Source organism: Theobroma umbraticum, unplaced genomic scaffold (assembly GCF_002168275.2).
Source record: "Theobroma umbraticum cultivar Fairchild unplaced genomic scaffold, ASM216827v3 scaffold_30.0, whole genome shotgun sequence".
In the NCBI taxonomy this organism is placed as follows: domain Eukaryota; kingdom Viridiplantae; phylum Streptophyta; class Magnoliopsida; order Malvales; family Malvaceae; genus Theobroma; species Theobroma umbraticum.
The window spans coordinates 5,686,863-5,711,248 of record NW_018397254.1 but is presented as its reverse complement, the minus strand read 5'-3'; the positions used below and the strand labels follow the sequence as shown (position 1 = coordinate 5,711,248).

Sequence of the window (24,386 nt, the reverse complement as noted above, 5' to 3'; positions counted from 1 at the left end):
CAGAAGGGCAAAAGATGTACATTGTCCTCTAATAATCATACAGTCCAACAAATTAAGAAATTAAGAACACTAAGTAACCTGTCTTTTCGTAGATTGCTAGATATCAAAGCCAACACGAAAGGGTATTAATTTAGGCTAACAGCTAAGACTAACACAGTTGCCTTTGGCCCTCAACAACGAATCATGCTTGCACTTTCTGGTCCCCTAATTACGGTACCTTGATACGTGTTAATATCAGTTAATTTTGTCATAGTTCGCTAATCATCCTCTTTTGTCCTTTAACTTTTTCATGGATTGGATTTTCCTGAATGTGGCATCAGCAAGCATTTGGTGATATAGTTGGTTTAACTTTTATCTGGCAACTATGCCTTGTTCCCCAAGGTGATGTTTCATCATGAGAAGAGCTAATGTTTCCACTTTGAAATTAGTGGTTTCATTTATTGTTACTCTCGACATTGATCCCAAATCTTGTAAATTGTCTTCGGCCTTGGATTCTTGTCCTGTCAGTGTTTTTACCATCAAGGCATCAACAACTTTTGTGACAAAAATTGCTTTATCATCTTTAGTAAACCTGTTTCACTGAGCTTCTTTTACCAACAACTACGGACGTTCCTGTATCTTTTATCAACAATAAGAAACCAACTGTTAAAAGTTTTACCGGGTAAGTGCAAAAACAGGAAAATGAAAATCGTCCATGGAAAAGGTTTAGGTTATATTTTGATGTTTGGAAGATTGTTGACCATATAATCTGAAAATCAGTAATGGAAGGCAGTGCCATTTAAAGCATATGATAACATGAAAATGCTGGCACCACAAAGGCTTCTTGCTTCTTTGTAGAATGAATGCCACAGCATAAATACTGATCACAAAAGCTTCTTGCTTCTTTGTACAATGAATGCCACAGCATATATTCTGATTTACATGGGAGGAAAACCGACCCAATAATGTTTGAATTTATTTACAACAGTAGATTAGAATTACATTTGAGCTAAACTCAAGCCATTTGTGATGGAGTCTAGCATTTTCAAAAGAAAAAAGGGTCAAGTAACTCTATCGGATGTTAGTATAGATATCAAATCAGTGCAGCTATGAAACGTGTTCGAAACTGAAAAAGGATCATTGGCAACGAAGCATGAATAGGGTTAGCTGATAGTCAACTGCAGCCATTAGGGTAACAAACAGGCCATGAAAGGAATGGCCTGGAATTGTGCTCTGCAAACAAACAAAAACGGTATGCATTCAAGCACTAGAGTCAGCAGGGAAGCCCATTCAGTGAAAAACAAGACCTGGAAAATTACACCTCCACGACCAGTTTTGAATGGCCCTACCATGAGGCAGACCCAAAATGGCAGACAAACAATTCAATCATGCAAAGCGGCCAACATATGATAATGGTGAAGTTCCCCACCATTTTTTTCCCCTGAATGAACTGCAACCACCACTCTGGATTCCTACTCCTATTTAAGAGAACAAAAGAAAGAGGTTGTTCTACAAGGCCCCACAGGCCACAGGCACCTCTTTCTATCATACAAGTAATATCTCAATTGCCGTTGCCTAGCACATGACTTGTATAATCTTTTCGGGCAGACAAGAATTTCTCGAGCAACAAATCAACCAATCATAAATTTAACCAGGGTATTCAGATAGCTAACCTAGGCCACTTGCTCCTCCCAAAAGGGATTTCAGTGCAACCATAGAACAGCTGCCACTTGTTGTGACCAAATTCAGTTGCAGACCACCTCTGAAAATCTTGGATGGGCCCTCAGAAAACCTCAGATTCTCAACCATTTATCTGAGTTGTGCACGCCTATCAACCATTCAGCCCTGAACATGCCATGGCAGTTGACGCTGTCAATCTTGTCAATCTCAATATCACTTGTCCGCCAATTCAAGCTCAACAAGGTATCTGCAGTAGCAAGTCAATCAATGTAGGCACCAAATATATCAACTGTACCATTGGACATATCTTAATTCTCTGATTCCTTCAGTAAGCCACCAGTGTTTCAAACGGGGGCTGGTAAACCATAATTGAGGAAGGATCTAATTCTTCCATCTGACCCTGCTGTCACTATAACAAGACCCCATGCATGAGAACTAAATGTACTCTGGCATGAGGTTTTTAGAAACTTGTACTGGGACTTATGCATTGACGATGACACAGACATTGGACTGGATGAAGGAAGTGTTTCCTCCGGCCAAGTCGCAGATCCCTTGGGAAAAGACTCCAAAATGTATTCATTGCTCAGAGAGAAATAAGAAGGTGAAGAAAATGGCAGGTTTTCTGGTAAATTATCATTCAATACTTCAAACTGCCTCCCATTTTCTGAGTTTCCATATTTCAGGCCACTCCAAGGTATTGCAATAGATGCATTGGCAGAGAAGCGCTCACAAGATCTTATGTCTTTAGCCTGAGAGAGAGTAGGCTCATCCTGAGCAACACAATTCCATATATATACATTGGCATCCTCACAAGCTGAAACAATATGCTTCCCATCAGCAGTGAATGATGCTAATGTCTGGTTTCCATTATTACGCACTCCTGAGGAGTGAGAAAGAGACAGCCTAAATTAGGAGAAGAATAAGACTAAGGAATGCAAAGCTTGTGTTTCAGATTCAGAGTTTAATAATGTAAGAAACTTAGGTGTCCAATTGCCCAGGTGATGCAGTTGGAGCAAACAATTATTATATGATTGAAAGTTTAGAGAAGAACAGGAATATACCCCTGTATTTGCAGATCACATTCAGTCCTTGAAGAATTCTAACTTGTGAATCAGCACAAGTAACCATTACTTTGCTTGAATCTTGTGGCAAAAACTGAAAAGAATATTGTATAATGAGTGAGCACTGCACATCTCAGCTATTAAGAGAAGCCTATGGTGACCAAAAGAAGGGATGATAATAAATACCTGCAAGCCAGTTATCCTTCTGCAGGTTGACTTCTTTTTCCCATTTAAGCATATATAAGCATCCAGTTGCAAGTGACTGTCTGGATAAAGCAACATAAAGGTTAGTTTTTAAGAAATCCATCCAACTGTAAATGCCACTTCATGAAAGAAACATATTTCTAAAGCCCATGCAATCATATCACTTTTAGAGGAAAGTCCAAACTGTTACATTTGTTAGATATTGCTAACCACTTTATTTCCAATGCATACCACAAACGTTTTGCATACTGCTTCATTTGTAAGATCACTTCCCAAAAACAATTTACTTCTAAAGCCAGGTAAGCACAAAGCAAAGTATAAAGATTCTGTTTGGCAGATATATTATTTACACCAGCTCCTTCAGCTGCTAGGTAATTATCTAACAAAGCCCTACTTGCAACTAGCAGTAAAGAACATTTTCTCCGAATCCAATTATTGCCTGAGCTTCTTCAATCAAAGAATTTTACAAGCCTGCCCATTAGATAATTTTATTTGTCTTCCTATGTTTAAAGATCGTTTCTATAACAACTTTTAAGAATCAAACCAAAAATGCACTTCTTGGCAAATTAATACTCCCATATACATATCAACTGTGTATTTCATTCATAAAACTGATGAACAGAAATCAACCAATCACATGAATGAATATCAAATCCTATCATAGGAAGCATACCTGACATATTGTAAAAGCGACAACTGCCTGTCATCGAGCCAACAATTCCTCCCTGCATAAATAGCAAAAAGATCTTTTACATCAAAGCTCAAACAACTCAACCATGTGAGTGTAATTCCCTAGAAGATGAAGACGCAAGAAACCAAACCTGTCCATCTGGGCGATAACACACTGCAGTAACTATATCTCTTACATCAGTCCAGTCTACAACCTGGCAATCAGAAATTGCCCAAATGCGTACTTTTCCATCTATTGAACCACTAATGAAGTAATTGTCATCCACAGGGTTAAACTGAACACAGGTTACTGCATCACATTAAGAGATGTAATCTTTTATCAGGAGACAGGACGAGATCATGCCCAAACTACAACAAACTTACTGACACTTCAATTAGGTAATTACATGTTAAAAAATGCACGCACACAGACAGAGAGAGAATCAGCCAGAAGCGCACCATAATTACTGTGCGAAAACACTCTGAGGCAATGGTCACATCCTACTTGCCACAAACGAACAGTTTTATCAACTGACGAAGACAGCAGATACTGAAACATGAACACAGAAGTCAGACACATTAAATGAGAATCTTACTTCAATGAAAATTTTCTTTACCCATTTCTCTTATTTGGTGGGTGATCATGAAAAACATGTACATAAATCGGTTGACTCACATTTTTCTTTGACCATGAGAGATCCAAGATTTCACCACTGTGCCCATGGAATTCATGTAACGGTTTCTCCAACAGCCTGAAAACTTTGGGAGGGAAGATAACACATGCTGAATCAGAAGTTTTCCTCAGGCTTCTTAAATTGCCCACCTTTTCCTTATCTACAAAGAGGGGTTTCAATTCGGAAAGGTGATTCACTGTGAAGTATATGCAGGAAGGATCTATTTCTGGAATGTCAAGGTCGTTGCACCTCTGATCTTCCACCACTTGCCATATTCGCACAACACCATCTTCACCAGCACTCGCTAGGTACTGCCCATCAGGACTGAACTTCATTGACAAAATTGAACCTTCATGGGCCTGGATATCTTGACCCTTATAGAGCGCAGAAAGTTCCTTTGTTCGTTTCCTGCATTGGTGGACCTTAACTCTATGAACCTTAGGCCCTAAAATTGACTCATCTCCAATGGCTCTCAATCTATCATCTTCAACCTGTCTATCCACAACGCATGCTATTGAGCGCAATTTACTCAACCACCTGCTCTTAACTCTCTTCATTAATCCTTCTGATTTATTCTGCTTCTCAACTTCCCTCTCCCTAAGTTGTTGAAATGAGGGTGATGACACAGAACGGTTCTCAGACTCTTCACCTGTTACCAAGTGCTCTGCACCCATTTCACAATCTTCACTTGTCTTGCCATCCTGACCCACTTCATCAACATCACATACTGCTCCCCCACCCTCATTTCCTTCTCTGCACACGAAATTACCTTGCAAACTGGACTCCTCAGAAAAATCAAAATTATCATTAGACCAACAAGACATTGAAGAACGACTCGAAGAAAATTCCTCTTCAAGGTCAGATGTTCTCAAAACAGCAGCACTGGTTTCCCTAGCTCTGTCAACTTCTCCTTCCAAACTAGGTTCATCTACTGAATTCTCACACGAAATTCGATCTAAACACACTCCCATCCAATCCAAGAATTTACTCCGGCGTTCCTTAACACTCCGAGGGCTACGAATCCATACATCATACTGGAAACTACTCTCAAACCAATTATCAGAACCAGAATTTGGATCAGATATCTCTATGTAATTAGTATTTAAACCAGACATTGTTGCAATATGCTCATGAGCATCAAAAAATGAACATTCTTCGTCTTCTCTTAAGCTACCCATTATTCTTTGAGTTCAACCCATGAAACCCTCCTCAGACAGAAAAAAAAAAGCACCTTTTTTTAAGCCCTAGGCAATGTGGTAGATTCTAAATTCCTTCCACACAAGCAACCCCAGAAAAAAAAGCTGAAAAGAAAATGCAAAAACAAAAAAACACAGAACACAAGATCAGTTTAACAGAAACAAAGACCAATTAAATAAAACAAAACAATTGATAATAATACCAAAAAAACAAAACCCAAGAGATCCAACATGGATCCCAATCCAAACCCATTGAACCTGGTCTATTCCATTGAAGCAAAAAAATCCAAACTTCAACATAGAAATCCAAACTATTTTAGTAACAAAAGAGAACCCAAATTTTTGCAAAATATTAAGGGGCCAAAACAGTTTTCGGCACACAGAGATCAAAAGCCATTTACAGCAATTGAAGATCTTACGATCACATTTGAAGAAATGTAATAAACCAGGAAAACAAAAACATAAATCATTTAAATAATATCATTACAAAGTGATCCATTTAAGCAAAGGGGAGATTTTGGTTTATATACAATGAAGGAATATAAAATTGGCTTACATGGGGATGGGGCTCGTTTTCTATGAGATTTCTTTGAAACTGAAGGGGGCATAGATCGAAGAATCCATTAAAAACGTTTTTGGAGCTTTATGAACTCTCTCTGCCTCTCTCTCGGGGAAGCAAAGGGAACACTCGACAGATAAATGGATATAAATATAAATATAAAAAATCAAATCAAATCTACTGTTAAGAATAAAATATAGTAAATATATAGTAGTATGAAAAAATGGTGGTAAGGGTAAAACAGGAAAGAGAATGCCTTCCTTGATATTCGTGAACGGATGGACCGAGAAATGAGATTTCTAGCGTAGGGTGTGTGTTCGTGACTTTGTGTTCGTGTATTATGATCTACCTATTAAATCATTTATCTTTGTTAGATGCTAAGTAGTAGCATATTCTCTATCATTTATGATATTATTCGCATGCTATATATTCTATTTTGGCTTGCAATTAAGCATATTAAATTACTTTTAATTAAAATATTTTTAAGATAAATATAAAATTTTAAAAATTTTATAAATAATAGATAATTCTTTTTCTCATGTATAATTCTTTAATCTTAAATAATAAATTAAGCAAGCACACATTCCTCGTCACCAGAGAGAAATACGTAATTGATTGAATCAATCCTTCGCACTCGAACTATAAAGTTTCAATACCCTTCACCTCCATCAAAATATTAAATTAAATTTCGGACGCATTATTTTTTTTTTCCAAAGGATTTTCTCGTGATTTTGGGTAAATCAAGAACATGTAAAGCATTCATTAAATGTTCAAAGAGGAAATAAGACCATCAATTAGGTATAAAGGGAATCCCTCACGTACCTTTTTATCATTTTTCAACATTGCAAGTGGAGTTGGTCGGTATACAACTCTCTAGTACAACGAGAGTCAAATGTCAAATATTTGACCTTGTTTTTGTGATAGGGATTTTCTTATGTCATGGTCATTAAGTCTTTAATATTCTTATTATCTCAGTTACTAAGTCTTGATTAAGTAACATTGAATAGACAAATCAGTTTCCAAGTTTCAATAATCATATAAATTCATATAAGTTGTTTTATATTTAAAAGGTGGATTAACAGTTAATAAAAATCGAGTTCATCAAATAACTAAATCATATACTACTACCTTAATTTAATTCTTGTCCGCGGTGTGGATTATGATTAGATTAACATACTATAAAGTTAATACTAATAAAAAAATAATTAGTATGAAAAATTAAAGTAAGGATGATGTTAAGTATTTTAGAATAAGAAATTATTGGAGGCATGCGCCTGTAATTAGAGGTTTGGGTGAGCTTTACTTACATATAATATAATTGGAGATGGCCTAATTCATGACACAATACATTCTCATTCGGACATTTGTGAACATGTTTCTTTTATTGATGGTTTGATCATTGGGTTCTCTTTTCTTTTGAAAAACAAAGCCAATTGCATTGAAGAAGATGATCCTAACACTATATTCCAATAGCAACCCAACGCAGTACTAAAACCAATCTAAATACAGTCACATTTTAACTAAACATTAACACCATATCTTGTTTGATTTGTCACATTTTAACTAAGACACCATGTTTTCTAAATTCATATGCTAAATTCTTAGTATCCTGAAAAATATGTTTGATGTCACTTTCTTACTCAAGATTTTAAATTTTTAATGTGCAAATAAAGTTTTTCAATTTTCGTAGAGTATGGGGATGGTTTGAAACTCAACTCACTATATTGAGAGAGTCATTTTCAATTAATAGACCATGAGAATTTGTTCATTTTGAAGAGACGAAAACAATAAATGCTTCTCATATAGTACGTAATTCATTTGAATCGTTAACACTTACTAACTTATTTAAAGAATATGAGTTTAAATTTTGAAGTGACACTAAGAGGGCAATTTTCACACAGTGCTCATCCTCATTTGTTTTGTCTTGTCTGGGACCACAGCAATTAGGACCCCGAACTAGATCCGTGATCGAATTTTTATCATTAGGAGCCAAGAAGCAACCCTCAATTAGTCTGATTGAAATTTGGTAATTGAACCACGTTGAAGTCTCACCAGCTGCATTAAATTAAACAAAGCAATACATAGATAAAGATGAAATTATTAAAATAGTTTGATTGTTACGTAGTTTGAACGCAAATAGTTACTAAATATGTTCAATATATGAGAAATGTTCAGTGGAATATCTGGCCGTTGAAACTCAAAGCTCTTCACTATTGACATAAGAAGAATCATAATATTAACGAAATTGGAAAAATTATATGTTAAAAAGAAAAAGAAAAAGAAGTATTCAAATTTAAAAAGAGCTAAAAATGGAAAAGTTAGTGATAATCCGATATGGGCACGTCAATAGTGAGCTAGGAGCCTGGCGGACCGGCAAAAAGTTTGATCCATGACTCCTCTGTTGTTTTCAATCTCACTCAATTTAATAGGGTTTGAAAGTCGGTGAACAATGGCAGGCTTCCTCTCCTAGCTCAAAATTGACCCCTCGAGCAATTAGCCGGGGGTGGGCATGGGCATTTTTGTCTCGACAAATATAATAAACCCTAGACATTTTCTTGTATTTCCACTTAGCATGATTCACTGACGAGTCAAAGATGTCTGATTCCTTAATAGGCCACGGGTTCTTCTGCCTTTGCCCATCAAATGTGTAGCTTTTCAATCATTCTATATGTGCAACTTCAAATTGGGCCCCATCTCAACAAACATTATGTGCTATATTCCTAATAATTGAATTGTGGTGGAGGAATTTTTTTAATTATTTTATTTTATTTTATTTTTCAAGTAAAAATAATGTGATTCGTTTGATAATTGAAGTATGATTTCTGATTATTGTGTGTTGTTGGCGCAACAATATTGGACTATTATTCTCTTCAATAATAATTGAAATTTAATGAATGATAAAGTTAAAGGTAAATTTACTCAAAATCAGATTCTTGAAACAAGTTAACCTAATATTTTAGGTCAACTTTAGCAGGGTTCTTTTGTGTCCATCAAAGACATACAAAACCCTAAAAAAAAGTCAGAAAAAGGCAAAAGTTACCCTTGTTTGTCTAATTGATCAAACATTTCACATAAGTTGGTTTGATGAGTGTTGAACGTTGCCATTATTTTAATTTGGAAGTGCTTAAGTCATTGTCTTGTTGCACAGGGAGATACTTGCTGAAAGGGCTTCGACTTTCATTATTGGTAATTATTATTTGGACAACAAAGTAAGAAATTAAGGAGCTTGGTAATGAAGGACACCCCATTACTAAGACAAGACGACAGAAACTAGACAATGGTTCAGTTAATTCTACATCTACCTTTCCCTTAAAAGACTTGATTACTCAAAAAGCAAAGTGAAAAAGGGAAGTTTGGCAATCGAGGACACACTAATTCTAACGACAAGAAAACACTAATTATATACAAGGTTCAACGTACTTCTGAATCTACCCTTTCCCATCAAAACCCCCCCCCTTTTCTTATCTTTTCAAACTCTCAGTATCATACTTGTACCAATAAAAGAACAACTCTTTGTTCACGATATAAATAGGGGAATAGGCAAGTCAAAATCTACAGGATTAATTATTGATTTAGAACCCCCTCCCCCCCTTTTTTTTTAACCAACAATAATTGCAAATTTGCAATGGAATTCTTTTGTGAAACGAAAAGAGGGGGAAAGTAGTAGATTACATTAACCATGAATTGCTATTTTGGAGTAGAAGATCAAAGAGAACCCAATTCAGTTGCTACCTGTACTTTGCTGTAAGACCTTATTTTGAAGGCTAAGATGATCAGATGCTTAAATATTATTATACTAATAGTTAGATGCATTAACCTTACAAACTCATTCTTTTTTTGTATTAAAAAAATCCCAATGCAGAGAGAGAGAGAGAAAGAGGGGGGGTATCCATGATCTGTTACTAGAGATTGGGAGTATAAGTTAAAATAATGCATCCATCTGTTGCTAATTGGAGAACAATTAATGCACTTTGACAGCTTTATTTGAGCTATAACATTACTTGTTTAAATTTAAGGAGATTTCAACTAGAATTAAACTTGTTCTTTTTGAATGATTTGGCTGGGCATAGCTTGTCCAAGATACCATCAATGGTTTTATTCCAAGTCAATTTTATTTTATTATTATAACATTGTGTGTGCGTGTGTGTATGGTGTAAGGCCCATTGGTAATGTACATTCATGTGGTCGCATCGAGGTTGGGAAACTTATAATAAACCAGCTAGAACTACTATAAACAATGCAATCTGATTCTTAAAAAGTCGCAAAGGTTTCTAATGTATTAGTTAAAAAAGAGAAGCTCCTATATAAGAGCAAAATCACTAACACGTTTTCTCTTAACCAGCGTCATGCATGAGCAAATTAATTACTTTAAGAAAAAGATTTGCATACTTAAAAATGAAAAACAGGCTTCCATGATTTATGCAAAGCTTGCCAAGAGAATATATGTAGCCAAAGTCTCTGGGTTGGGAATTGGGATCCTTGCTTTCGTGCACATGAGTGCCACGTGGCATGCAATACTACTACAACTTGTCATTTATGGGTTTTGGTAACCACAAAACTGGCCAAAACCAAAGTTGGTGCACCAGCACACACCCACACTTACATGCATGACTTTACGGAAAATATATATTTAATTATTTACGTACCCTTCTGATCTGGAAAATTCCAAAGCCAATCAAGACCTTATGTTTATCACTATATGGGTCTGCAATGAAGATTTTATTAGCTTAGTTCAGCTTGACACACCTAGCTATAAGATTGGAGCATTTTTACCCTTTTACTCTTTATTCTGTGTGTTCAATTCGTCATAGAGATTCCTCATAAAGATCTTAATTAATTTATTTTAAATCAATAAATTTTTATTATCGTATAAATTGAATGATAACGATCTACAAAATATTATTAGAAATAAGCATATATACATGAGTTATAATTCCAGATATATAACTTTACTAAGAAAGAGAAATTATAATATTATTCATGTATATGGGCCGGTTTGCCTGTTTCTTAAGCAAGAAATCATTCTCAGGAAAAACCCCCCACGCTTTCCCAAGATTCTAGGCTTAATAATGTCTATAGTTCCTGGTTTGGCATCGGTGGTTTTGTTCTGTTCGTGTTCCACTTAAAACAGCACCAGAATCTCCTCAACTTGACAAAATTTAAGAATCTTGGGATTTTCGATCCCATATTTAACATTAATCCCAGTTTATGTCAAACCCCTAATCCTAAAGTCTTGCTCCAAAACAGAGCCGCAGTTAGATATAAAAGGGTCTGGTTGTTGAGGAAACGATGAACCTCTCCCTCTTTCTTCCTCTTATTTATTAGAAAAATGAGTTCATGCAAAGGATACATAGGCCACATAAACAGTACCTTAAATTACTCCATAAATTGCAGCCGACATCATTGAAAAAATGATTAATTATTTGAGGATGTTGGGAGTTGTGTTTTTCTCCTTTCGTTCTTTCTTTTTTTTTTTCAACGGATTTTCAATTATTTTTGCTAGTTTGAAGTCTACCATGATGACCATCAATATACATTTGTTCTGGCCGACATTTGATGATGAATTATTAAACTGCCAAAGGGTGTTACATGTTACAAATTAGTAGTAGTATTTCTCAAGCTTTGTTGGATTCATTGTATACCACTGCAAAATATGAAATCAGTTTCGCTTTAAAAAATGAAGGGTTACTGTTTTATTGTTTACTAAGTTGGCTTCGGTATGTACAATGGATTACGGTTTATTGATTTGTCTTGAATTTAATAATGTCAATTACGACTTGCTTGAAGCCTAAAAATTATTACTATTATATAAACGGTTCACATGACATAAAGTAGAGATTTAATATAAATTAAGGACCTATTCGACTAAGGATGAATGACATTTTTCATAAAAATTTATTTGATGAAAAATAAATATATAAGAACTTGATTGAATGTAATAAAAAATAAAAATTTATTTATTTTTTTAAAATATTTAGGAGTTTTTTTAAATATTTTGTCATTAATATAACATTTAATTAAAAGATATTATAATATTTTTGTTATTATATGTATGACCCAGAAACAAAAAATCATTTAGAATGGGAAAAAAAAGAATTTATATGTTCTATATGTAGCTCTAACTTATATCCAATAAGTGAAAAACCTTGGGCTGGAAAGTTCCTCTTATGATTCTCAAATGAATTAATGAAGAGATATTTTATTAGGAAGGGAGTTGGCTTAAATAATTTCTCAATAATTTGGATTCCATTTTCATATTATAGATTTCTTTTCTCGAAAAAAAAAATTATGGATATTTGTTGATTATTTTTCTTTGGGCTGGAAAGTACCATATATTCCCATGCATCTTAATATTATATAGGATTTCTTACCTCAAAGAAATTATATCTTCTTGATTGTTTTGATCATTCATTAATGATTCATGTATTCCCACAGCGAGGTTAACAATTAACAAATTCAAGCAATAAGTTCTTGTTGTTGATTGATTATCTCTCCTCATTTATCATGCCATCAAAGCTAAGCTGCATGGGTGGGTTATGTGTTGGAGTAGTGGTCATAGGATTATTTTATTATCTAAATTCTATTACAAGTAATAAGTTTTAATATTAAATTTTAGTTTTATATATAATTTTTTGTTTATAAATTAATTATAGTTAATATAATATTATCTAAAATTTATTAATTGTTCTAAATGTGAATTTAAATTTAAATTTATTTTTATGAGTTAATTTTAATTTATTATATTATTTTACATTAATAATATATATATAATTTGATTTTAAATATATTTTTTATTTTGGATTCGAGTTCAGACTTGGTTCTTTTATGAGTATTAATAATTGAGTTTCGATATTAAATGTTGATTTTTAATTGAATTTGAATAGATTACAATAATTAGATTTTAATAGGGTTCAAATTTAAATATTTCAAAATTAACTGATATTTTATATCTATGCTGTTATATATATATATATATATATATATATATATATATAATTGTTGATCGTGGAATAGAGTGGACTTAATTTTGGCACCGGACGAGTTGAAAGTTTTAAGCAGGAAGGGGAGCAGAAGATCCATCAATATCGATCTTGAGAGACGTGTTGGTGTAGTAGAAATTCATGAACATTCACAAAATGCAACAAACCAAGCCATACAAAGCCGCAGAGCTTTCAAGAGGAAGGGATCTGAAAAAATGCAAGGGAATACCCACAAGTGGATATTACAACAGAGCAGGTATTCTGATGGTATGCTAGATATTTGCGCTGATGGCCCTCATCATCCATAGCATAGTACTACGGCTGTGTATTCATTCATCTTCGAAACTGAGTATAGCAAAAAGAAAAAAAAAAAACCAAGGCTGTGGTGTTGTAGACAGACTGTTTCCACAAAACAAGCTTGTGGGTGGGTCTTTGATGGTTGCATTTCTGTGCATGGTGTATGGAACTACGGGTACCCACTGCCGCTTTGTCTTAAGCATGACTTTTGCGCTTTTTTTCCTTTTTTTTTTTCCCTTCTTTCTGAATTGCAGCAAGTGTAATAGTTTAGAAAGAGAAAAAGTAAGATACAGTCTCATCATCATCATCATCATCATCATCAAGCTAGTCTCATGAACAAGGTTTCTTTTTTGGCGGCTATGTCTCCCTGAATTCGCAAGAAATGACTCGCTTCTCTTTTGAGAGCAACATTGGCAGTTGAAAGATAAACATATCACAAACTGATGGAAGCCCTGCAAATTTGATATTGAATTACTAGTTAATGGGATAAAAGAGTAGCGAGGATCTTTAATATAATGGTTTGATGTAGTGTACTATTCAGGACCGCTGTGATTTCTGTTAGGACGAGAACAACTCAAGCCCTTGCCTTGGGATTTGAGTTTCCCTCGAAAAATCTCTGGCGACGGATATTATCTGCTGGCCTGGGTTAGACCTTGTAACACCCAAAGAAAAGTACATAAAGATTTCCAGTTCACAGCTTGAAAACAAAGAACAGGACCACCCTTTTGTGGGGGTGCCATCTGATCCAAATCTGATGGCAGTCACACATTTACTAACAACAGTGGGAATGGGACCAGTTTTCTGTGGGGGTACATCAGATACTAATCTGACGGCACACACCTTCCTTTCACTCACCCTCTCATCAGCCTGTGAATGCTTTCGCCAGCTACTGTAAAATTTATTGGAGGCCCCTGAACCTTGGACCACCCTAAAGTATTAATTTTTTTTGTTATTTCTGAATCAGTAGGGTGGTCCTGAGGCTTTTAATTAAAAATCATAAGGTTGGCAGAGTGTGTTCTGGGCTTCTGGGGGACTCCCTGTCCTTGCTGCTTTCTGTGCAAACTTGGTACTCCTATGTGTCATGACTTGAAGTCTTGGACTTCTTCCTCACCGTCCACCACCATCATTATTTAAAACGCAGATAAATTCTGAAAGTGATTTCTAATGTTAGACCTCTTCCGACTGTAGAGTTTTAATTGGATTGCTTGATTAGTTGCAGTAGTGTCGCTGAGTGTGCTGTGCTCGGTTGAGAAGAAAATCAACAAGCTGGTGTTCTAACCAAGGATTTCAGTTCTTCACCCCACGTAACATTCTACATCACATCAGGTTTCTCTTTATTAGATCAGAAAGACGTAGTAATATAATGCATCTGCACCTGACAGACGAGGAGCTTTGATCAAATTTGATTCGTGGAAGAGACTAGCTTTGACGAGGCGAGCCACTTTTTTTCAATTCTTTCACCTTGTTTCGGGAACCTTTTCTCATTCATTAATTGTTCTTTCATTAGCGCAACACCTGCCCACTTAATAAGAAAAAGCCCCATAAAGTTGAAGCCTCATTGGGTTAGCAAAACTGAAAGTCCGCTGTACCTCAAAACAAGAATGGCCCATTTCTAACATGAACGTTTAACCATTCAAATCTAGCCCAGAACATAGGCCTTGGGTACTAAACAGGTTGACCTTTGAAGACAAGGGCCTGCTGAAGTATGATTTTTGAGCAATCCTCCGATAATATGTTCTGAAATGGTCAAACGCATTTTTTTTATTTACAAAAGAAAAAGGAAAAAGTAACCGGAAAGAGAACAAAATCTGGATTTCTCTACTGAACAGAATGTTAAACCCTCAATAAGAGGGCTTAAATGAGTTACAAAAAGAACTGTTGAACCAGGGACAAGAGCAATCATGTGTATACAATTAGCTTGCTAACTTTAAATTAATTCCATCAGTTCTATCCTAGTATGGGAATCTATAATCAGGGAGAAAGCAAAAGCTACACAAAATGTTCTGTAGGGTATTCATGCTCATACCCATTGTAATCATAGTACAATTTTTCTCCTTTCCGTATATCCCTGTTAGCAATCAGCAAAACTCGACACTCCCCATTGACATCATACCTCGCACATTTTACATTTTGCTTCTTTTTCCCATCCCTGCATTAAAAAATATATAACAATCATTTTTATATTACATAAGATCAGTTTCTTACATTTGAACAAGCTAGAGAAGAGAAAAAATGTAGAAGATGAACTTACGGTGAGAAGTTGTTGATGCCATTTACAAACCGGGCAATGTTGCCACGCTTGTCAGGACAAATAACAAGGCTTTTTGAAGGATTTGATGCATGAAGCAGGGTCATCATGCTATCTCCATCGTCATGTTCACGGTTATTCAAGTAATCAACATCTCCTACATATTCTGTAATTATAGTTAAATCTTTTATATATCTATCAGCCTGTACAGTGAACCTGCCAAAAATCAAATAACAATTCCCAGCTCAGAATCTAAATGTACATAATAGTGTACTAAAATGATGATGCATGTATTAACATTTTACATACCCTTCCACAGGATCAAAAACAACCATGAGAGGAGGGCATTCCCCCTCTTCCATCATCCTCTTGCACAAATTTAAGGACTCTATATCTTCTTTTGGTAGAACCTGTAATGCGATTCATCAAAATTAAGGCTGCCGTATAAAAGGTGATGATGTTAATTGCATAACAAGAAGCACCCATGGCCTAATGGATAAGGCGCCTGACTTCTAATCAGGCGATTGTGGGTTCGAGTCCCACTGGGTGTGCTATAATATTCTACTTTCTCATGACGGAAATTTTAAGTGTTTAATTAAAACTAGTTGAAAGGAGTGAAAACTTGTCATTACCTGCATTCCTCCCTTCTCAAGAGCTGCAGAATTAGCTGACCTTGGTGCCATGCCAGGCCTGTAGGTGAGCTCATTACTGTACTCAGTCCCAGAGGCCTCCAATGCTGTTGCCAATGATGCCATTTGTTCCAATCTCCTTTGAGGGTCTTCTGTCGGATTAAATGCTAGCAATTTCCGTTTTTTTTTAGGCATGGCTAACCCACTAGCTCTCTTTCTCTTTTTGATGTTGCCTAAGTACAACAAGCAAAACAATTACTTTTCGGTTAATCTCAACCTGTCAAAGAATTTTATAAACCTATGAAAGAATAATGGGGCAAATCATTTAATTTTGCTACTTACTTTGACTTAGCCTTTCTGTAGATTCAAGCAACCTTCGAATCCGAAAGAAATCAACAATCTTGGTTTGAACCAAAGGAAACACTGTATATAATGAAAGATGCCAGTAATTAATGAGAGTTTGGGGAAAATTAAAATACGAATGGCCAAACGCTGACTTCTCCACTTTGATGTAAAATGCAAGTAAATAGCAATTCCACATCAATATTTTTGTGTCTAGAGGATTTAATGCACGAATGGTTTAACTTTGCTGAAATAATACATTCCAATTTCATTCTACCATCCAAAAGAGATTAAAATCCAACAAAAGAAAACACATATCAATCATTAAACTAGCTAAACAATCTTTACATGTTTCACTGTCTTCACATTTTGAAAATTGACAACTAAAGTATTTCAATTTTATGTTTATATCAAAAGTTAAAACCCTAAAAAAAGAAACCATAGATTGAGGGCAGAGAAACCATACATTGGGGTTTCTTGATGTTGGAGCAAGAGGGACAGAACCAAGCGCCTTTGGGAATCGAAACAAGAATGGGTCTAAGGCAAAATATATGATACCCCTTATCGCACTTGTCGCACAACAAAAGCTTTGATCCAAAATCACCAGACCCGCATCTCTGGCAGCTAACGTCCTCGAAATCCAAGTCATCCTCATCTCCGAATATAGTATCGGAGTAACGCTTCGGAGCTTGAGTTCTACGCCTCAGAACCATCGCTGTCTTCTTCATCGTCGTCGACGAAGCCACCGCCATTGATAAGGGAAGACAAAGGGTGAGCTAGAAAACGGGGGGACTTTAAGAAGAACTTACCGATTTTTCCTGTTATTTCGCTTTGGGCGGTGGCTTATAAGGGACGAACCAATTAGCTGATTTCGCGCGCTGATTTTGGTTTCGCGGGAAAGGGTTTCCGCGCCATCCTTTGGTTTTGGACGGTGAAACGTAATTTGCCACGTGGCCTTCTTTCTGTGTCCGGGATTAGCTCCTGTGTAGTACGATGTATTCCAATCAAGTCCTTTTTCATTATCAACCGTCGGATTAGCAGACCTCGGCTGGATCGATCTTAAGACAATGAACGCTTTTGATGTAATTAGTTTCCCGGCGCCAGTTATAATCTAATCAGATGACTATGTCCCACCTTAGATGAACTTTTAAGTATTTATAATAATTTAACAAAATTTATATTTGTTTCATTATAAATGTATCATTATTTTATATTATCACTTAATAAAATGTTATAATTTTATTGATAAATAAATTCAAAAGTTTAGAATATTCAAAAATAAATATTTATAATTTTTTTAAAAAAATTTTGCATAAAATATTCTGTGATCAAATGATAGAACATAAATTGACAGTCTATAAAAAATAATAATATTTTTAACTTAAAAATATAAATATATACAATATAATTAGTAAATTTGGAAAGCGAAATAAAGCAAAGCCCAATTTATATTATGAGGGCCCAAAAGATCAAGAACCCAAGGCTCTAAAAGAAACAACCCCATCTAAATTTTGCACAATCCATTAGAATTTCTCTTTACAATGGATGCGCACCTGGTCTCCTCGATAGACTCGGACGAGTTCACTCACCTGACTCGGGCCCTCTCTCGTTCCACCCTCATCGGGCTCGACGCCGAATGGAAACCCATTCGGTCCCAACGGTCCACTTTCCCCACAGTCGCCCTCCTCCAACTCGCGTGTCAACTCGGCGACGACCCGGCCGAGTGGGACGAGTCGGTGGTCTTCTTGCTCGACCTCGTGTCAATTCCCTTACCTTCGATATGGGAATTGTTAAAGGACGTGTTTGTTTCACCAGATATATTGAAATTGGGGTTTAAGTTCAAGCAAGATTTGATTTTCTTGTCTTCCACTTTTGGTGCTGAAGGATGTGATCCTGGCTTTGATAAAGTAAGGTTTTCTTTACAAAAAAAGAATGGTCAGTCAAATTTTCACCGTAATATTGTGCTAAGATTTTGTCTAACAATGGTGAATAGGTGGAGCCCTATTTGGACATCACGAACATGCACAAGTTTTTGCAACATAAACAAGGAAAGAAGGTATCAAAGGATACAAAGAGTTTGTCAGCTATATGTGAAGAAGTGTTGGGTATTTCTCTTTCCAAGGTATGTGTTTTTGACACCCAAGTTTCCATTCATTATTAAATGTTATGGGTTGATAATATTTGTTAAGTTGAGAAATCTATTGGTTTTGTACTTTTGTAACTTTGATATGTGTTGTCATTTGTCAATTCAAGATAATTCAATATTTTCCTAGTTTAATTTCGATATAATGCCACTGAAATATCTATGTTTTAGTGGGTGTTTACTAGCTCTCACTAATATAATTATGTGCGAGGAAATGAGTGATAGGGGATATCCTAGTACTGGCTGCAAGGAGAGTGATGATAATGAATGAAAAAGATGAGATCTGATTTCCTAAAACTCTTCATTATGAGGGTTTTTTATATTTTAGAACAATTCCTGAAAATCAGTGAAAGATCAGGATATAAAATGATAAGTTTTCTACTTTCAATATCCACGGTGGTGGTAACAATTTGGTTCCTTGTTTCCTTTTTCTCTTTTATTGGTTAGGTGTAGGAGTCTCTCACTCTCTTTCCAATGGAACTCATTTGTTTAACCTGCATCTAATTTGTGCGTAGGAATTAGCCACTAAAATTGGTAGCTTTTGGAGAGTCAATTATTAGGTTCTGTAGTTCCTATATGATTATGTGGCAATTATTCCAAGTTGTTTTAGCAATTTGTTAATGTAATATACGAATCCTTTTTAGGAACTTCAATGTAGTGATTGGTCCCGTCGTCCTCTTACAGAAGAGCAGCTAAGATATGCCGCTACAGATGCACACTGCTTGCTTGAAATATTCAAAATCTTCCAGGCCAAGGTTGTCAAAGAAGGTGAAAACTATCTCTGAATTTGGAATCTGTAGATCGTGATCAGATTTCTTGTGCAAAATTTTAGGCTAAAATTGCTGTGTCTTTAAAATGTTTGTTTTTGTTGTACCTCAGAAAATCACTCCTTTAGAATACTTTTCATCCTTTCCAGCTATTTGACATTTAAGAAAGCTAGACCTAGTTTTTCCTCTGAGTTTACTCTCCATAGAATTCTCGCTGTGATAGCTATCTTTTAGGACATGTGCGTGTGCATCTATTGACAAACCACATAGCATGTTACCTCTTGTAATTTGTCATTACTTCATTCATATGATTTCGGGTATTGCAGACTTTGCTGCAGGTGGGAATTATATGAATGGATATATGGTTTCTAAATTATTTTCCATATGTCCTGTGATTTTAGTTTGGTTTACAAAATATAAAACTAAGAGATGCTTATAAAATCAAATTTCTGCATTACTCTGTGATTTATGATTTGGCAATTTGATGGATTTGAATTTTAAAATATTTTGCATCATTGATATCTGAATGTTTACATGGTCGTTCAGACATATTGTTCTCAAAGGCATTGAAAGCAGACTTACTTCTCTCAAAATAATCTTTCTGAAACTTCTTCTGCAATTAGGGATCAGTCAAAGAAAAGAAAATTAGTCATACACGAATAAGATGCAAGGGTTAAACAATATTTTTAAATTTTATTATATAATATATGTTCTATTTGTCATGATAGAGCACTCTGCATGTTGGTGATATATACAGCTTCCCCTTGCCAACAGAAATTCTCTTCATCTCTTGCTTTTGTGATTATGGTCCAATGAAGCAAATTAATATTTGCATCTTATTATGTTAGAGTTTCAGACAACTTTTTCTGGACGCTGTGCATTATTTCTTCCCCTTTGAGATGGAATTTTCTCTCTGTTTGCTACAACCATATTGGTGTACTCCATACCTTGCATCTCCTTTGATTACAAAGGTTCAAGTTGTTTACATTACTGCCCTTCCATTTATTGAGCATTATAAGTGGCAAATCAAGTTTATTACTTGAACATCTTTATGAACAGGGCATCTGTTATTGTTACTTCCATGAGATTCTTATTGGCTTATCAGTTGCCTGAATTATCTTATGAGTTAGGCCGAAAATATCTGGACTGCCTTCTATTTCAGGGAAATCGTGTAATGATGTCAAGGAACTGCATGAATTTAATTTGAGTTTAGGACTGAAGGATATTTTTCAGATGCCTGATGGTGACAATAAGCTAGTTGGGACCAAATTTTGCAATGCGCTGGATATTGTCCAGGCTACTGCATCTTCTGAAGATTGTGGAAGAATAGCCAGGGGACTGGAGGTAATCAGAAAAACTAAGCCTATGGATGAATCCCTCTGGAAGATAGTAAGAAAATATGGCGAAAAACTTTTGTTGCGTGAATCTGATAGAAAGCCGAAAACTTCCAGAAAGAATGGAAAAAAGCGGTCCTCAGTGGTTGCTGCTTGCAAAAAAAACCAGCTAGATAGTTCTGGTGACTGGGAAGGCCTCCCACCATGGGATATATCCTTGGGGGGTGATGGATGGCCAAAGTTTTTGTGTGATGTGATGGTATGTAAAGTGCTTAATTGCACATTATTGTTCTTTTTCCTTTATCTATGGAGGCGTTTAGATCTTGACTGAATCCAAAACAAAGATTTGTTGCATGTAAGACTGTCGTATTAGTAGTGGCCTGCAATAAATTTCTCTCTTCCTTCTTTCACTATCTGCAATTTAGTTTTATTCGAGGACTCCTTCGAATTAACACTACAGGATAATGTAAAGTCTGTATTATTACTGTTTATAGTGTTGGTGGGAGTGTAACAAAATACTTATTTAGGTTGAAGGCTTGGCGAAACATCTACGTTGTGTTGGTGTAGATGCTGCGATTCCACTTTCCAAAAAGCCAGAACCCAGGTTTTCCTCTATGTTGCTTTATGTTTTTGTGTTATATTTCTGGACATTTTTTGGGTACTTTTTTGAACATATAATAGCAAGGAAGTATTAACTTTTTAATCAAATTCTTCTTGCTTTTAGGGAGCTAATAGATCAAGCTTACAAAGAGAAGAGAGTGCTTTTGACAAGAGATGCCAAGCTATTGAGACACCAGTATCTGCTAAAGAATCAAATATATAGGGTGAAGAATCTTCTGAAAAATGAACAGCTAATTGAGGTGTGCATGCAGTCATAAGGAGTTTTTTTCCTGGAAGTTCAACTTGGTCTTTTGAGGCCAAAATATAAACAGGTTTATGGAGGCCAAAATAAAATTAAGAGGATAAAATGTACGAGGCCTAAAATTCATGAAACATTTTGCAGGTAATTGAGATTTTCCAATTGAAAATTAGTGAGGATCAGCTAATGTCGAGGTGCACCAAATGCAATGGGAGATTTATTCAGAAGCCGCTGACAACAGAAGAGGCCATTGAAGCTGCGAAGGGCTTCCAAAGAATTCCGAACTGCTTGTTTGACAAAAATTTAGAATTTTGGCAATGCATGGACTGCAACCAACTTTACTGGGAGGTAGTTTCTTGCTTCTTTTCCTTGGTCTTTAAAATGAGTTTCTTTGCTAACACAGAGCACAAACTATAAGGCTTGAATCCTGGATCTCTATCTAAACCCACCCCCACTACCAATGACTTCAGCCGCATCAAATGACCTCAATTCTTATGATGATTTAATCACCCAATTACTTCATACTCTTAATAGCTAGCATTGCACCATTAAATGTGGGCGTGGGGGTATATTTGAACTTGGGACTTCCATGGCCTTAGCTTGTTCTCATAGTATCCTCATCCTGAATTAAAGCTTCATTGACACTGATGACAAATTTTATTAATCAGACAATCCTTCAAAATGTCAGGTAGGTTTCAGTTCCTGAGAAAACTAATCTGCTGTAGATTTACTATGTCATCCTTCTCTTATTGGTCCCTTGTTTCAAAGGGACTAGTGTGGTTGCTCGTGACCTGCTCGTCAGTCTCTCCAGACTAAAACCACGGCATATTGATTCGAAAGAATAATTGTGAGTTTGGGGCTGGATCTCTCCATGTGCTAACACGGGGAAGCGGGTCATCTAGAGGGTTGGCTTTTCTGGTACACCCTATTAAAACAGAGGTCCACATCCGCATCACCATTCCAATGAAAAGTCAAAAAGGAATAGAGGTTCTCCCTTGAGATCTTTATGGGGGGTTTCTTTAGGTTAATCATTGATCTCTACATTATGATGGCAACTCGGTTCTATGCCCTGTATAGATAGGTGGTGGCCCAAATATATCTGCCCTCGCTTGAATTAAAACATTGTCATCCTATGACGTACCTTTGTTCGAAAACTATAATAATGTCCTGAAAATCTGGTGTCTTCCATTGCATGGATAGATCTCTAGCAGCCTACTTTACTAGCATGCTTGTAAGTTATAACTGTTGTTTGGTTATTACAGGGAACCCAGTACCACAATGCTGTTCAGAAGTTCATCGATGTTTGCAAATTGAACGACTGACTCAGACCTTGGGAAAAAGAACTCTTTGCTCTATGATAATATCATCCTATCGATATTGTTTGTACTAGACTTTAATAGAGTGTTTAAGCTCAGAGTTATATTTCCCTGCATTTTTTTTCCCAGAAATGCTTCTATAGTACTAAGCCCTTTCCATCGTTATCTAATTTTACAACTATTAAAACTATGAATTAGCGATGCACCGACCCGACCGAAGTTTGACCAAGACAAGTAGTGGGACCATTGAAAAAGAAGCTCGTGCTCAACACGTGCCAAATGTTAGGACGAGCAGATTCTTCGGAGAAATAGTGTGAAAAGGCAAAATCCTCTAAAACTCACTCTGAGCTCGCTCTGGTGGCATTCTGCTCTTTGTATTGGCGTGTGACGCATTGCACACTGAGGAGAGATATCAACGTCGTCGTATTATCACGCGACGTCCGTTCGATAAAGGTGATTTCAATTGTCACCAATCATCGGTTTCATCCAACGGCTACGGCAAATTCTTTCTTTACTTTGCCTTTTGCCATTGCAGACCAGGCACGTGCGTCCCGAATGGGACCCATCCCGTTCCCCCCCCCGACCCAAAAAACATTATTCTTCGCTCTCTTAGCAACGGCTTACGTCATGGACACGTTTCGCCTGCTCCTAGCTCTCGGGCACACTGGAAGCGTCGAGTTGGATTTCGAGCCGCCGCCGCAGCCAATTCGCTTGGGCGCCACACGGCTTTCTGTTACCTTGGCTTTCGCCCTTTTCTGTAGCAAAGGTTCTTAAAATTTAGTTTTTGTGTACAACTGCCGCCACTGTTCTTTCATCAGATTAATTTGTCAAAAAAATTAATTTTTTGTTAATTTGAATTTGTTGAAATGTGTTAATGTTATAATTTAAATATTTTTTATGGAAAGAAAAAGGAAATATTTTATAAATATATTAATATAATGATATTTCAGTTACGGATACGACAAAAACAATATGAAAAACAGTATTACCATAATGTTTATACCTTAATTGTCTATCCTGATCAAGATAAAGAGCCTCAGTTACTTGTCTAAAAACAATAAAAGGTTGATAAAGTGAAAAGCCATTGTCTTCCTGTGGCTGTAATGAGGAACAAATTTCCATCAATTGCCTGACATTTTATGCTTCCTCCATTTCAACCTGTTGTTCTTTTTGGTTTAAACGCTGCGGGACACTACTAGTCACAAAGAAAAGATGATTTAATCTGAAACGAACCATTCTGGCTGTGGAACTCCTTTATTCATAGAAAAAACCTCCTCTTAAGTTTTTCTGCTTCGGCTGAGCGACGATATCTTGCTTTCCCCACCCTAGGAGTTGTCACTTCTTTGCTACATTGCAGCCTGTGCTTTCTTCCCGACAATCCCTCTTTTCCCTTTGTGCTCCAACTCCCTTGGCTGACTCAGAGCTTTCCTTAGTGGGATCCACTTCTCT

The 24,386-nt window shown here is 36.1% G+C and overlaps 3 protein-coding genes and 1 non-coding gene across 5 annotated transcripts; 2 read left to right on the top strand and 2 right to left on the bottom strand.

Annotated features, from left to right (window-relative positions):
* Positions 1–817: 817 nt before the first annotated feature.
* LOC110422575 (Transducin/WD40 repeat-like superfamily protein) lies at positions 818–6,323 on the bottom strand. Its single transcript, XM_021436546.1, has 8 exons — positions 6,020–6,323; positions 4,270–5,568; positions 4,053–4,143; positions 3,746–3,903; positions 3,598–3,649; positions 2,907–2,986; positions 2,721–2,814; positions 818–2,539 (listed from the first exon to the last, which is right to left on the bottom strand). The coding sequence occupies exons 2-8, from the start codon at positions 5,443–5,445 to the stop codon at positions 2,004–2,006; spliced, it is 2,187 nt and encodes a 728-aa protein (XP_021292221.1). The 5' UTR covers positions 5,446–5,568; positions 6,020–6,323; the 3' UTR covers positions 818–2,003.
* Positions 6,324–15,117: 8,794 nt separating this feature from the next.
* On the bottom strand, positions 15,118–17,317 carry ATXR6 (TRITHORAX-RELATED PROTEIN 6). The gene is made up of 6 exons (XM_021435648.1): positions 16,985–17,317; positions 16,519–16,599; positions 16,180–16,409; positions 15,857–15,957; positions 15,551–15,763; positions 15,118–15,448 (listed from the first exon to the last, which is right to left on the bottom strand). Exons 1-6 carry the CDS (start codon positions 17,268–17,270, stop codon positions 15,289–15,291), a joined length of 1,071 nt encoding a protein of 356 aa, XP_021291323.1. The 5' UTR covers positions 17,271–17,317; the 3' UTR covers positions 15,118–15,288.
* On the top strand, positions 16,026–16,098 carry TRNAR-UCU (transfer RNA arginine (anticodon UCU)). Its single transcript has one exon. It is a non-coding gene; the product is annotated as a tRNA-Arg (tRNA).
* A 703-nt stretch (positions 17,318–18,020) lies between the features above and the next one.
* On the top strand, positions 18,021–23,749 carry LOC110423337 (3'-5' exonuclease domain-containing protein). 2 transcript variants are annotated; one of them, XM_089785574.1, is made up of 8 exons: positions 18,021–18,425; positions 18,512–18,640; positions 19,306–19,429; positions 20,591–21,021; positions 21,290–21,366; positions 21,487–21,622; positions 21,766–21,969; positions 22,310–22,858. In XM_089785574.1, the coding sequence occupies exons 1-8, from the start codon at positions 18,060–18,062 to the stop codon at positions 22,325–22,327; spliced, it is 1,485 nt and encodes a 494-aa protein (XP_089641700.1). In that variant the 5' UTR covers positions 18,021–18,059; the 3' UTR covers positions 22,328–22,858. The 2 variants fall into 2 exon arrangements, with proteins under 2 accessions (XP_089641700.1, XP_021293226.1); XM_021437551.2 differs by lacking the exon at positions 22,310–22,858 and adding an exon at positions 22,884–23,749 and having other exon boundaries at positions 18,022–18,425.
* The last annotated feature ends 637 nt before the right edge of the window (positions 23,750–24,386 follow it).